At 51.8% G+C, this 15,883-nt stretch overlaps 1 protein-coding gene across 1 annotated transcript; it reads right to left on the minus strand.

Annotated features, from left to right (window-relative positions):
• Window positions 1-11,994: 11,994 nt before the first annotated feature.
• Window positions 11,995-15,501, minus strand: LOC125521166. Its single transcript, XM_048686211.1, has 3 exons — window positions 14,183-15,501; window positions 13,911-14,110; window positions 11,995-12,161 (listed from the first exon to the last, which is right to left on the minus strand). The coding sequence occupies exons 1-2, from the start codon at window positions 15,398-15,400 to the stop codon at window positions 13,964-13,966; spliced, it is 1,365 nt and encodes a 454-aa protein (XP_048542168.1). The 5' UTR covers window positions 15,401-15,501; the 3' UTR covers window positions 11,995-12,161; window positions 13,911-13,963.
• Window positions 15,502-15,883: the final 382 nt, after the last annotated feature.

A 15,883-nucleotide genomic window follows, 5' to 3' on the forward strand; every position in this document is an offset into this window, starting at 1 on the left:
CTTGTAATATGATGCTTGTATGACTTATTTTATTTGTAGAGTTGTGTTGTGATATCTTCCCGTGAGTCCCTGATCTTGATCGTACACGTTTGCGTGTATGATTAGTGTATGATTAAATCGGGGGCGTCACAGCGGGGAGGGGCTCGTCATCTTTGCCTTGCAGTGGCCGTCTCCGCCGTCTCCGCGCATGGCCAGGACCAGGGCCGGCTCCAGTCCAGGGGGGCGCCGAGGCCGCCGTTGGGAAGCGTGGCCGGGTCCGCTCGCCGCCCCGTCCGGCTCCACCCGTGCGCGCCTCCAGCCCTCACAGCAGCCGGGCGAGAGCCCAGCGATCCGGCGGGGCCATCCACGCGGAGACGGTGGCAGGGCACAGAGACGGTGGCGGGGCCATCCACGCGCCCCGCAATGCGTCGGCGAGCAGCACCAGCGTCCCCTCTCGAAGGAGCTTGTCGACCACGGCCTCTGCCTCTGCCTTCGGTGATTCAAGCGCGGGGCACGCGGCCACGACGCGGCGTAGGCCGAGCCCCGCACCGCGGCCACGTCCTCCTCCTCCGACGTCGATGGTCGAGCTCGAAGGCCGCGGCGGTGCGCGAGCTCCTCCTGGCATCACTGGCCGCGGCGGGGCACTGGGCGTCGGTGCTCTTCCTCGCTGCGCGCCACGCGCTCGTGAACCTTCGAGCTGCCGCCACGCGTCCTGCTCGTCGAGGTGCAGAGATGCTTGGGGTGGAGACGGCTGGAAAAATTTACCACCCAGGCTCAAAATTTGCGCCGGCGCAGCCCCAGCCGGACGAAAAAACATCCCTGAGGAGGCACAACGGCTGGAGATGCTCTAATTTTATGCCCCGTGTGTCTTCACTTCTTCACTCGCCGACCCCCTTTGTTCCTTCAACGCTCCCACCCCATGTCTCATGAGAAGCACTACCAGTCTATATTAGTCAACCAACACGCTACATGGATCCAAGGGGAAATATCTGGTGTGCTCGTTCATTACATGCGCCCAAGCTGAGCTCCTGTTTAAAAAAAACCATTCAAATGTTTTATTGTTTGCGAATTTTCATAAAGAATGTGTATTCAATCCTAAAAATCGTATCCGAATTACACGTCAAGAAAAATAAGAGCCAAATCCAGATGTTTGCAGTGTCATTTTTTGCTTTTGTATTTTTTATGACACCATTAGTGTTGGATTTTTTTAACACAGTATAGATGCACACGAACATAGATTCACCATTATGGATGACGCACGGACATCCTATCCCTATGAGCATCTCCAAGAAACTAGGCTGGCTCGTCATTTTAAATGAAGTCTTAACCGACGTCTTCGAAGTAGACATGAACGTCATATTTCACAAAAACTTCCTGAAGGCCTGAAATAACTTCAAAAAAATGCAAGCATCGGCGTCAAGTCTAGAGCTTCAACTTGAATGGACTGGGATACACTTCCTGCCTACCATCTAAACACAAATTGGTTCTCAATGTATGATTTTCTTGACAATGCTCAACATGAAGTCCTCATTTTCTTTCTCCATGTGTGAAATGAGTTTTGATCTGAAGTTTGTAGGGGTCGCAGACAGATGTCTTATGACATCCATGAAATGTTTCAGAATTTTCCGAAACATTTACATTGTATTTTTTTTAGTGCGGGAGGATGGTGGCTTGTGATGAATGAGGGCATTGGATACTCACCCTCTCATGGATTAGAACCGACACATAATTTACATGTTCGCACGCGCACAAGTTACATGAAGCAACCAACACAAATGAATGATGTGTGCGTGTGTGAGTGTGACACGACTCGTTAGTAATGGCGCGTTGTAAACGAAGGCAACATTGTCGATTCTGGCGCGGGCAATACAAGGGGGTGACACTCCCTGGCAGCTCCGAGTAAATGGTACACCTTGCTTTCATAGGCAATACTCGAGGAGTATTCAAAAACTCTATGCATGTGTCTTTTTTTGAGGAATACATATGTTACTTTGTCCCTTACTCCCTCATTTGAGTAAAGCATTTTGGAAAAATGTCCACGGTGAAAAATAAGACTGTCAATTGATGCATAGACGGACACTTTAAAATGAGAGTAGTAAGCTAAATGTCGAATTCTGAGACTCTTTTCTCCTAAGAAAATTCAAGTGGAGTTCAAGTAGTGCCAAACTGGAACGGAAGTGTCATTCTGCTGGCGAGCTCAAATGCTCCCTCCTGAATAGTAAAATCCAAATAAATAAGAATCACATTAATTTTTCATTTTTTTGTCCAGAACACTAACAAATTTTATATATACATGCAAATTTTTGTGAAGAGGTTTTTTGCTAATGCTCTAGAAAACAATCATTTCGCCAAAATGCTTGAAAAAGTGTGTTTTTGGAGCATTGACTTCTTTCCAGAGTATTTATGTTGCTTCACCAAATTTTTCACGTATGTAGACAGTTCATGAATGTTTATTGACAAAACCTATCAGATTTGCAAGATTTGTCACTATTTTTTATTGTTTATGAGTGAGCATTTGAGTTTGGGAGCAGAAACTCCATGTCCCAAACTAGAATACTTCTTCTTTTTCCTCATGGTATGTTTCAATTCAAAAGATGAACTGAGACGATGAAATTAACATAAGCTTTTTTAAACCGCCAAAAATGACAACTTAGGGAAAGACACTGAGAAATTTGAATGATGATACCGCTTAATCACTCCATAGGTCATTGAATCTTAGACAACGAGTCTCATAGCAAGGAAACAAATCACTCGTGTGTTTGGTAGGGTGCATAAGAGCAAAAGTTCCCTTCTCGACTCACTTTTGGATGTTTGGTAGAGTGCACGAAGAATGCATGAGTCCACACTAGTTTAATACAATACACTAGAAGCATGCATGAGAAGGGTATGCATGAAAATGGGTGCTGAGATGAGCATGCACGTTTTCCACGGGCCGGAGAGCAAACACATCCGCCGTTGCTTCTCCTACCGTATGTATACACACCTAAAACTTCTCCCTCGACTCCCGTGACGCTACCCCGCGGGGCGCCCCGGGAGCAAACCCTAGCCGCTGGAGTAGCTACAATCCCGCCCCTGCCCCCCCCCCTCGCCGTCGCCGGGCAAAGCCCGCACGGCGTAGGCGGCGGAGCCTCCTTCTTCCTCCAGCTGTTCTGAGCGGCGCGGGGCAGCTCGACCAGTGGAGGTGCGGGGCGGTACGGCAGCCCGGAGCTACATGGCGCGGCGGCGCACGCGTGGCTGGTGCCTGTGTCTGGGTGGCGCTGCAGGCGGCGCATCCGGCCCGGGCGTGCTGGCCCTCGTAGGCTGCTGCGGCTGGGTGCTCGCGGATCCGGATCAGCCGGTGGCGCGACGGCCGGATCTGGTGAGGAGGTGAGGCGTGGGGGCCTCCGGAGTGCGCACGGTGGGGGATGGCCCTGCTGAGGGCGTGGTGTACTCGCGGTTGTACTGCAGCAGAGGAGAAGGGTTAGGCAGGAGCGGGTTCGACGGCGCGGAAGCTGTAGGCGGCTCTGTGCGCCGGCGGCTGTGGGCTCCAAGGGGCCGGTGAGTGGCAGAACGGGCCCTGGCGTCCAGTTCTACGGGTGGCTGCGATGACCGTCGGGCGCATGGGGCTGGCGGTTATCCGGCGTGGATCGGTGGCAACGATGGAGATCTGGGCCCCGGTCTGAAGGTGGTCGCGGCGGATGTTGGGCGTGCGGGACCAGCGGCTGCCGGGCGCGCGACTGCGGTGGTGGTCTGGCTGAGCTTGGTGGTTGGCAATGCAGAGCCGGGTGAAGACCTTGCTGCTAGTCTTGGGCTGGGGCAGGCGACGGCGACGCCTGCGGGCGCCGCTTCCTTCTAGAAGGCGTTGCTGAGGCGTTTCTGCTCACTCCACTATGCAAGAATGCTCAGGGGAAACCCTTGATCCTCAGGGATCAGGCGATGATGGCGACGTGTGTTGCACCTCTTGGGGCATCGTTCCAGAAGCTTCTTGCCTGCCAGAGGGACCAGTGATAGGTAGGGGACGCCGTTCGTGCTACTTGGTCGTGTCCGTCAATTAGGCTTCTGTGGCAACGATGACGGCGGTGAGCATTGTCGGAGGTGTGGCATTGGTTGTGGTAGTCGACTCTTCTTCGGCGTGTCTACAAGATTACCTCGGCTACTTGCACTAGTAGAAAACATGGCTTTGGTCACGGGACAGTTTTCACATTAGTCCCGGTTCAGTCAAGAACCGGGACTAACGTGAGTATTTATCCCGGTTCGTGCGGCCAAGACATTAGTCCCGGTTCACCTGGGCCTTTTAGTCCCGGTCGTGCCACGAACCGGGACTAAAGGGTGCGATGCCCATTAGTCCCGGTTGATGGCACCAACCGGGACTAAAGGTTAGACCTTTAGTACCGGTTGGTGCCACCAACCGGTACTAATGGGTTTTGAAGCATTACTACCGGTTCGTGGCACGAACCGGTACTAAAGGTCCCATTTTCAAACCCCCCCCCCCCTCCGTGGACCGCCTTTTCAGTTTTAAAAAAACAAAACAAAATGATGGAAATGTCAAAGAAAAAATAAGTTTCCCATGTGATATGTGGTCTACTTGTTGGGAAAATTTACAAATATGAATTTCGACTTTATTTGCAAAATCTCTCTGGAATTTGTAAAATGGGCATAACTTTTGCATACGAACTCGGATTAAAAAAAATTATATGAAAAATCATCTACTCGAAAAGTTACATCCGAATTTAACCGGGGGAACCCCGTTAAACATTTTCAAAATCCTCAAAAACCTAACAGAAAAAAGTTACGGGGCTTTTAAGATCTAGAATGGAAAAAATCAAAAAAAATTACTAGTCAAATCTGGTCAAACAGTGATCAAACTGTCGTCAAACAATGGTCAAACTAATTATTCTAGAATATTAGTGTTACTAAATAATTATTTCAGTTATTTTGAATTTTGGTCAAATGTGGTCAAACTAATTATTCAAGAAATATTAGTGTTAGTAAATAATTATTGTTTTTTAAACAATAGTTTCAAACTCAAACAGTGAAATGTGTCACTTCATGCTCAAGCAAAATTCATGAAGGTTAATAGGATTGACATCTTACTATTGTCAGGAAAACAACAAGTGCAGACTTGGAAACGAGAGAGAATAGAATCCGGAAGTTAAGCGTGCTCAGGCTGGGGGAGTGGGAGGATGGGTGACCGTTCGGGAAGTTAGATGATTTGGAATGATGAGGGGTGATTAGAGGATAAATTGAGCGGGTGATTAGAGGATAAATTGAGCAGTGATGAGGGGTGGTGATTACACACTAGAGGTTAAAATAATTCAGAAATTTGAAAATAAAAAAAATAAAAAAATCATAAAAAAATCATAAAATTTCGACTAAAAGGGAGAGGCATTAGTACCGACACTTTAGTCCCGGTTCGAAAACCGGGACTAAAGGGACCTTACCAACCGGGACAAAACCCCCTTTTTCTACTAGTGTTGTTGCTGTGAAGTCGAAGCTGCGGTCTGGGCCCTATTGGCGTACGATGCCGGGCGACATGTGGTCTGTTCGGCGATCTTCTCTGACGCCAGCCTTGCCAAATTCTCCATTGTTTCTTTGCCGGAGTTGGAGCTGCGTCGTCCTGTTGTAGGTGGATGACGATCCGCCGTGTGAGTGTGGTGTTGTCTTGCAACCAATAGGATTGTGGTTTTTCTTTTTCTTTGATCTTCGGATCCTTCTCATGTTATTTTTCCGCTGCTTTCTGCTAAATTTAATTGAAGCCAGCAATTTACTGGATCTTTCAAAAAAAAAAGAGATGAGCATGCACGAAAAGTGAACGACTATGATGAGATGATAATGCAACCAATGAAGCAAACACACACAGACTAGCGGAAGCAAGAAAAAGATCCGCGGTGCGCCTCATGTCCTCCGTCTCGCTCTCTTGCTATCCTTCCAGCGCTCGAAACTCCTCTGGACAAGTCCATTCTTCGGGGCTGATCCAAACAGGCACCAAGACACACGGGCAAGCCAAAATTTTGATAGGGTCGGCATTGGTCCAAACAGCCCCTGTCACTTTTGTACACTCGGCAAAGCATTCCTTTTCTTTTGTTGCGCACATGACTCGTCGGTCTCTCTTCCCACAGACAAGTCGATCAGCAGCAAATCTCTGGCCCCTGCAACTCGTTATCGACAGTTCCTAGGGTAGAGTTAGGCCAACTCCACCACGCGACCCCAAACCGACGTCCGTTTTGTTCGGATTCTGTTCATTTGGGTGGATTTAGAGTCGTGTCCGGGCGTGTCCTGGGATGCGATGGCCGTACGTCCAGCGCGCGGACGCATCCCGGCCGTATCCTGTCCGCATATTTTTCTTTGCAAGTTCTTAACTTTTTTTTATCATTCATTTTTGAAACATGATAATACATCATTACATTTTGACTAGTAAAGCACGCCTAAATAAAATAAGAACAATAAGAATATATTTTAGAAGATAGCCAACTTCCATAACTGCTCCCTTGAGTTGGGTTAGAGCATTCTCGATGCACTTATTGTTGATCTGTGGAGGAGGCTCGATCTAGCATCCTCCTTTCTTCTTCAAGCCAGATGTTGATGTTGCTTTCTCACACCTAGTCTCGTGTCTAGCCTCTAATCTAGCAACAAGTGCACTTGTCTCATTTAGAGCCTCTATACTAGCTAAAAGTGCACGAACATGTACTAAATTTCGCTCTATCAATATATTGATGTACTCTTCTTCCCAATACCAAAACTTGCATCCATTCTACACAACAAAATTTAAAGTTAGCACAACTAATCAAATCTGGAGCACAGACCGAAGCTAAAAAAGCGCATACCCGTCGTTTAAGCACTTGATGAACACCCATCTGGGATGTTCCGGCGTTGTAGACACGCAGCGCACGACCATCCTTGGGCAGTGGTCGCACTTAATGAGTGGCAACGGTGCGCCGGCGAGCTTTTGGGCAAGCACCGAGCCCGGCCGATCGTCATTCGTGTATCTGTCGGCGGACCACCGACGATGCAGATCCGAGCGGCTAGAGGAGGAGCCACTACCTGCATGTGGCCTTGCGGCCCTGCCAGGGCCTTCCGGCGAGGTGCCCGGCCAGTCCATGGTGCGGCCCGGCCTCCCACAGCCGGCCAAGCTCAAGACCGACCGGATCCGCCCCAAATCCGGCCGGCGGGTGCACACACCAGGTGACCGTGGTTGGGTAGCTCGGCGGTGCCGAGGGGAAGGGGCTGGACGAGCTCGCGTCCGAACTGCACGGCTGCAATGGCAGCGGCGGCAGCGAGGGGAAGAGTGAGGGAGAGTGGAGGGGGTGCGACCAGAGGGAGGGAGGGGGGCGGATAGAAAAGGGCCCACCCTATGCCACCAACGGACGGGCCAGGGGAGGACACGCGCAGACGACCCGCGCTTCCGCATGGTGTCCGTTTTACCCCAAAAGCGGCGCAAACTTGTGTCGCGGATGGGTCGAAAGCGGACACAAAACGGACAAAAGTCCGTTTGCTCCCGCGCGCTGGGTCGTCTCGTTTGTCCGTTTTACCCCAAACAGACGGGGCCGGACAGGATAGGGTCGCGCGGTAGAGTTGGCCCTATCCTGTCCGCCCCCGCCAACTCACCGCGCGACACTATCCTGTCCGCCCCCGTCCGTTTGGGGTAAAACGGACAAACGAGACGGCCCAGCGCGCGGGCGCAAACGGACTTTTGTCCGCTTTCGACCCATCCCCGGCCCAAGTTTGCGCCGGTTTTGGGGTGAAACGGACAGCGCGCGAACGGGCGGGACGCGCGCGCTTGTCCTCCCCTGGCCCGCCTGTCGGTGGGAGAAACCAAAACCCACCCACGCCCATTTGCCGCCATTTCCCCCAAACTCTTCCACGTCCCTAGAAAGCGTTGAAGCACGGCCCGTGAGTGGTCTCGGCGTTGGGGACATGGTATGCTCTCCTCTTCCTAGCCCTTTTCTTACTACGGCCATGACACTTCGGCCGTGTATATGTTTGCATGTTCACTTGTTGTTGATCATGTGATTTAGGCATTTCAATCTTTGGAGGCATTCAAGGCCCGACATAATGACAAGCCATTCACTCTTACGCATTGTTGGACGATTATCAACAATTGCCCTAAGTTCAAGAACCAATACCGTGAACTACAAAGGAAGAGAGGACCAAAGACGGCCAAGTACGTCGGAGGTGGAGATGGCGAGGCCTTGAAGAGGCCGAGGGGCAAGACCAACTCCAAGGTCGGCTGTGTTGCCGGCCGCTGGCTGTGTTGCCGGCGAGGACAACTAATCATTTTGGAGGCTGGCTGTGTTGCCGGCCGCTGGCTGATGTAGGCGATGGACATGTAGGCCGCTGGCTCTGTTGCCGGCGTGATGAACCGGGGCCGCTGGCCTGAACTAGGGCTTGGCATTTGGAACGTTGCTACTGATTTTTTAAATAGACACGGACAGGATGGGGCAAATGGATGCGGCCGCGCGCTGGGCGCACGGCCACCGCATCTCAGGACACGCACGGAGACGACCTAAATCGCTACCCAAACAGATAAAATCCGGACAAAACGAACGTCCGTTTAGGGTCGCACGGTAAAGTTGGTCTTAGAGTAGAGCGGTGGCACCTCGGACACGACCTTGCACACAAATCACGTATTGTGAGTGTCGCCCTGGTGCATGTACGATGAAGAGGCATGGACAGATGCCTACATCTACATGCATACAAACGCATGCGCATACAAATAGTATGGACGCAACTTCGGTACCTTAAAAACACCTGCCTTTGAGTGGCCAATCATTTATTGTGTCCACATGTTATAGACATAAAGATAAGTGCCTTAAACCACGAAAGCATCCTCCAAATAGTATCCTGCTTTTGCGTGAATCAACCAGCTAGCAGGCATGGACACATGGCTACGAGCACGAGATTGGGTACAGGCCACGGCCAGAGGTCTTGATCAGTCAGGTGCAAAAAGGGAAAAGCCAGTAAATGTGACGCCTCCGCTGCAGCAGGGCTGGACCAAGGCGAGTGGGCAGCCTTCGAGACGAAGATATTGCCAGCATTGCCGTCCATCGGGTACGGCTGACCTGAGGATACTGTGCCATTCAGCCATTGGCCAGCCTTTCGTCGGGCCATGAAGTTTGGATGGCAGGGCCATTATTCAGGCTCGGGAAGTGCTCCCCTCCTGGTCTCCTCACCATTGTGTTTTTTCTCTTGCGAGGTCCTCACCATTGTATTTGTTCTCAGAAGTTCATGCCTCGTGCCCTCACTTCGTCACCGACCCCCGCTGTGTTCAACGCTCCCACCCATGTCTCCTGAGAAGCACTACTGCATGGATATCTCGTTCATTACATGCTCCCAAGCTGAGCTCCTGTATTAAAAAAAATCGATTTAAATGCTTCACAAATGTTTTTATTATTTTGTGGATTTTTACTACAATCCGAAAAACCATATCCGAATTTGACTAAACGTACATTGCTAGAAGGCCTGAAAAATGCGAGCGGGGGTGTCAACTCTAGGACTTCAACTCTGACGGACTCAAGACACCATTGTCCTCCTAATCATCCAATCGCATGTTGGGTCACAATGTTGAATTTTCTTGACAATGGTCTAGCATGGATTTCTCTTCTTTTTTCTTCATGTGTGAAACGAATTTTGATCTCAAATTTCTAAGGGTTGCAGACATATGTCTTGCGACATGCATGCAATGTTTCAGAATTTTCCGAAATATTTAAATTGATTTTTTTAATGCAGGAGGATGGTTGCTTGTGATGAATGGGAGCATTGGATACTCGTCCTCCGATGGATCGAACCGACACATAATTTGCATGTACGCACGCACGTTGTGTGTGTGTGTGACTTGACTTGTTAGTAATGGCGTGTTGTAGACGATGGCAGCATTGTCGATTCTGGCACGGGCAATACAAGGGGGTGACACTCCCTGGCATAATTGAGGAATATTCAAAAACTTTAGGCATGTGTCTTTTTTTAGAAAAAGAAAACAAACATACCTTTTTTTTTGAGGAATGCATATGTTACTTTGTCCCTTACTCCCTCATTTGAGTAATGCATTTTGGGAAAACGTCGACGGTGAAAAATAATACTTCCTCCTTCCATCTATATAAGGCCTAACCCCAAATTTCATTTTTCCATCTATACAAGGCCAAACGAACTAACCAATGCATCTCCCACTTAATTCTCCCTTGCAAATCATGTGGTCGTCCTTGTGAAAACACAATGGCGGCAGCATTGATTTGCATGCATGCACAGAGCAGTTATTACGAGTGCTTCACCTCGCCTCCTCCTCCTTTTTTCTGCACAAAGTTGTTTCTTTTGGCCAATGCATGCAAGACTGGAGGAGTTATTGTTGGCTGCATGCAGAAAAAGGAGGAGAGGAAGTTGCGTGTGACTGTGTGAGGGATTAATGAAGTACTATTTCCAATATTTGTTCCTTTTTTTATGCAACAACCTTGGTACTCCCTCCGTCACGATTTAGAAGGCGCGCTTGGAAATTCTCTGGGACCTACGTGGTTATCTACTGGTTGTGAGATGGGCTAAAAAATAGCATTCACACTATGAATGCATATAGAAATAGTATATCAGAGTACTAATTAGCTAATAGAAATAAATGTAATGCACCCTAAACCTTGTCTATTATGGAAACGCACGCAAATTTAACTGTGCCTTCTAAACTGTGATGGAGGGAGTATGAGAGATTCAAAACTTAGGCCCTGTATAGATGGAAGGAGGGAATAGGTCGCCGGAAGTGGATTAAGAGCACTCGGCGACGCAGCCCTCTGGAATCACCGCCGCTCACCTACTAGCTCGGGATCAGTGCCACCTTTTACAAAATGTTTTGTTCGTGTGAATACAAATCCAACGCGTAGAAACAAACAGTTCATACCTGTGCTTATAATGACGGATGGAAAGCGTGTGAGGTTTGGTTGTGTAAGGTGGTAATAAATGACTGTGCACTCATTTAATATGTCTGCAATTTCGTGGACAAAAAACTTGGTGGAGGTCTTTTGGTTTGTGGGATTTGACATGGTAAAAGGTGTGTTGAGGTAAAATAATGCACGAGAGAGGGTTGGAAGTTGACGTGGCTGCAATAAAAATGTCCGGTGTACGTGGTAGGATTCGTACGACCATGTGCATGGAAGGGTCATATGAAAAAACCTAATGAATATCATCATTGGTGGCTGGATTGATGAAAACATTATTAAGATTAGCAATAATAGATATTACATATTATTTGTTGGCCATTGTGTGCCAGTTGATGACAGATGACATTAATGCCCTAGATTAGATACAAATCAATCTAGACTTAACCTTGCGACATGGTATAACTATTTTGTACTACTGATGTGGTAACATGGCCTGGATGTGCTGACTAGGTCTCACAAGTACAATTTTCCTTGAAGACGAAGGTTTAAAGCAACCTCAGCGCAGACGAATAGTACAACAAGGAGATTTAGTGCCAGCAGGGCGATGATGATGCGGTGGAATTTTCTGTCTACGGTAACATGAAATGGACGGAAGAGGCCGGTGCATGCATTAACATGAAATAGGTGGTTGGCCGTTGGTAGTTGAGTTCAATCTCTGTGATAAGGACAGAGACTTTGCTCTCCGGGGACAGAAGCGCGTGGACCTCACTTTTGATATACGGAACAGTGGAAAGCGCATACAATCTGAAAATGTTATGAATACAGTGGGGCTACTTTAGTGTGTGCGGATCCCAAGACGCTTGCATGGTCAGGATTCTGATGAGCGTCGGCGCGCCGAGTGCTCCTATGCAATTTCGATAGGTCGCCGCTTTAAAATGAGAATAGTAAACTAAATATCGAATTTTGAGACTCTTTTCTCCTCTAAAATCCAAGTGGTGTCCAAGTAGTGGCAAACTGGGACGAAATAGACTTAAGAACGTTTTCCTTCACCAAAAATTTCACGTATGTAGACAGTTCATGAATGTTTGTTGACAAAATATATCAGATTTGCTAGATTTGTCACTGTTTTTTACTGTTTATGAGGGAGCATTTGAGTTTGCGAGTAGAAATTCCGTGTCCCTTCATGGTTAGTTTCAATTCAAAAGACTAATTGAGACGACGAAATTAACATAAGCTTTCTTAAACCGCCAGAGATGACAATCAGTAGGTTTTCTTAGTTTATGGAAAGATATTGAGAAATTTGAATGGTGATACCGCTTAAACACTCCAGAGGTCACTGGATCTTAGGGCATTTCTAGCCGCGTCCTTAGAAAGGCTTCTCTAGACGATTTTTTCGCAGCGGCGCTGGAAAAACGGCCCAGTCACGTTCTTAGGAGCCCGATTTTCACCGGCTTGGGCTGAAAACAGCGCCGGCGGATCCAGTCCGAACCCGGCGCGCTGGGGACGCCGGAGCGAGCTGTTTTGGCGCGAAAAAGCCGCGAGCCAGCCGCGTCAGCGACTCGGCGTCTCGTCTTCCCCCAACGGCCTCGGTTCCCGCGGGGAATCAATGGCAAGGCTGCCGCCGGTCAGCCTTGCCATTGATTCCTCACGGGCGGCGCGTCATGGGACTGCACGCCGACGCCTCCCCTCCCTCGCACGCGTACACACGGGCACGGCGCGGTTATAAAAGCCGGTGGCCTCCACTCGTCTGTGCCCATACCAGCCCCGCCCCTCGCCGCCGTCTAGCCCCTCCCTCTCCCTACCTCTCCCGAGCGCCGCCGCCCAGCCCCTCCCTCTACCTCTCCCGAGCCCGCCCAGCCCCGCTGTCGCCATGGCAGAACGCTTCCCCGGAGACGAGGCGGCGGCCAACGGCTTCGGCCGCCGTTCGCTCCGCGAACAGGAGTCCTGACTCCTGTTCCAGGCGAACATCCCGACGCCGCCGGACGTTCGCACCGGGCCGACGGGGTGGAGACTCAGCGCCGGGGGAGTGCCCATTCCCCCGTTGCCCGACGCCACGGGCGAAGCCGAAGTACTTCGTCGAGGAAGTCGAGGTCGTGCGCGCCTCCCTCACCGACGCGCAACTCTCCCTCCCCCAGTACGCCGCCGACAACCACGCGGCATGGGCGGCGTATTTCGAGCGCCGCCAGCAGCAGCGCCTAGCGTCCACTAACGGGGCGCCGGTGGTTGGCGGCCGGCAGAACAGTGAGGGGCGCCACCTGTGGTGGGGCGTCCCCGGCCGCACACTCGAGGGCGTGCTCACGTACCTCGAGGGCGGCAACGACCCGCCGTTGGCGTACCCCCGGCGAGGGTGGCCGCCCCGGCGCAGCACCGACGCGCCGGGCCGTGGGCGCCAAGGAGGTTCGGGTCCTCCTCCTTCTCTTCCTCCTCCCGATCCTTGTCGCACTCCTCCGTCACTCCGGCCCTGCTCGGCGTCAAGGCCGAGCCCGCGGCGGAGACGCCGCTCGGCCGGCGCACTCGGAACGCCGGCATCGTCATCAACGAGGGCGGCCGGCGCGCCTTCCCCTCGTCGGCTCCTCCGCGCTTCGTCAAGCCAAAGACGGAGCCGGGGCTGGCGCCGGTGAAGGCGGAGTTCGAGGACGACGACGCGGCCCTAGAATGGGCGCGCCAGGACTCCATTGCGATGGAGAAGGCGCCGGGAGAAGGAGAAGGAGCGCCAGTGCGCCGCCCTACGCCGCTTCGAGGAGCGCCGACGCGGCCGCGATGAAGGCGGGGTCGTCGTCTTATGCGACAGCGACGACGACGACGACGCGCCGCCGCCAGTCCGCCATGGCGACGCCGGGCAGGGGTCCAGCAAGGGCACCCGCGTCAAGGAGGAGAAGGCCGACGACGACGATGGCGGCGACGGCGGCGACGACTTCATCCCCTTTCTTTTTTTTAGATTAGGTTAATGTAATGAAAATGCGCGAATTTCGCCGAAATTTGCCTTGTTTAGCCGAAATTTAACTAGTTTTTATCATAACTTCGCCGAACAGTCTTTTTTTTTAATACGCCCCAGGGCCATTTTTTACACCGGCTCAGGCCTGGAGATGCACTTAGACAGCGAGTCTCGTATAGAAAGGAAACGGATCACTCTAATGCTACCCTCCTGACTACCTCCGCGGCACCTTCGCCTGGGCGAGCTCGCCGTTCGTCTCCTCCAGCTGCATCCGCAGCGCGGCGATCTCCGCCTCCCGCGCCAGCAGCTTCTCCTCCAACTCCAGAGCGTAGTCCAAGGAGAATGACACGTAGTTCGCCGCCTGCGCACAAATAATGTGAGCATGCTCCGGCGAGTGAAGAGCTTGAATTTGACACCGCCTTCTCTGGCATACCTGGAGAATCGCGACATAGCTTGACGCGACAACATCGGATGGCTCGGTCGCCGCAAACACGCGCTGCTGCGGTGGCGCGACGGCACCCTGCAACAGCTCCCGTGCAGCCTCCCAGTCTGTGCCGTCTCCATCGGCGAAGTCTCGTGGCTCCCGCAAGATTCCCGGCAGTGGCGAACACACGCTGGTGGGCACCGAGTGGCCACGGGCGGCAGGTGGAGCGTCCGAAGAAGGGGGACGGCCCTCCTCGCCGTTGGCCTCGTCCGGGCTCCCTTTCTTCCCGCACAACGGCGATGACCCTGGCTCTATTTTCACCTTCTTTGCCGATGCCGACGCTTGCCGGGCCATCTTCTCCGCCAGCATGGCTTTCATCATGTCGTAGACGGAGGGATCCATCCCTTTGGAATCGGTAGCAGCAGGAGTATAAGAAGGCGGTGGCTGTGGTGACAGCGACTCCGGCACCGGAGATATCATGGCGGCGGAAAGATTGCTGCTGCAGAGATACGCCCCCAGATCAACGGGGGAGCCTCCGTGAGCGCGCAGCAGCTTCGCGGCCAATTTCTTGTCCTCGGCAGAGAGCACGGGGTCCATGAGCGAAATCTTGGACGGCTCGCCCCACTCCACAGAGCAAGGCCAAGGCGCCGGCGACGAGAGGAAGAAGAACGCGTGCTTCCAATCCTTGATCTCATGCGGCAAACCCGTGAAGCGCAGGCCGGAGGTGTCTTTAGATCGGAAATAGTACCAGCCTCTGCGCTTAAGGTTGAGGACGACCAGCCGGAAGAAATGGCGAAAAACGGCCAGCAGCGGCAGCGACACGCCGGCGAGGTGGCAGAGCACCACGAAGCCCGCCATGGTGCGCCAGCCGTTGGGCGCGAGCTGCGTCGGGGCGAGGCCGAAGTGGGCGAGCACCTCGCGGAAGAAGGGGTGCAGCGGGACCCGCAACCCGGCCTCCAGCGCGCCCGCGTACACGCAGACGGCGCCCGGCGGCGGGGACGAGCTCGCGCGCAGGTCGCCGGCGGGGCGCGCGGCGTAGCGATCCTTGGGGACGCCGTATTTCTCGCACACCGCGCCGACCTCGTCCTGCGTGCACAGAAACGAGACGTAGTCCTCCGCGTCGGCGCGCCTCGGGGGAACGACGGCAGCGGCGTCATAGTCTAGGTCGGAGGCGGCGACATGGTAGTCTGGGTCGGAGGACGAGGAGTTGGAGGAGGGAGAAGACATCGCGGGCGCGGGTGCTCGTCTAGGAGGAGGGGAGGAGGACGGGAGACTCTGCTTTGTCTTGCCGAGGAGCTTTTCCTCGTGGACTGTACAGTCAAGTCACAGTCCAGCTGTGTGAACTCTGAACGAGAAAAGAGATTCTATCATGCATGGGATATTCATCTTGTAGGAGATTCGTGCACTTATCCCATGTAATCATTCTTTTATCTATAGCCATCGGACAACTTTATGAAGCAATGCTGCAGCAGAGTACTATGCTAGGTGGATGCACTATATTCCTACTAGTTCTCTCTCCGACACACTAGTATATGGATTTTATTTTAATCTTATAAACTTTAAACAAATATATTTTAAAATAAATATAGGATGAATAATCTGTATGAATGTGTGTCTTTCTTTCAATGATATGTTCGAAACAAATTCAATATTTAATATTTTTGCCAGTTTTGAATTTTGAGTTTTTGAAACACAGTGAAACATGTGCAA

This window comes from Triticum urartu, chromosome 7, assembly GCF_003073215.2.
Source record: "Triticum urartu cultivar G1812 chromosome 7, Tu2.1, whole genome shotgun sequence".
Taxonomy (NCBI): Eukaryota; Viridiplantae; Streptophyta; class Magnoliopsida; order Poales; family Poaceae; genus Triticum; species Triticum urartu.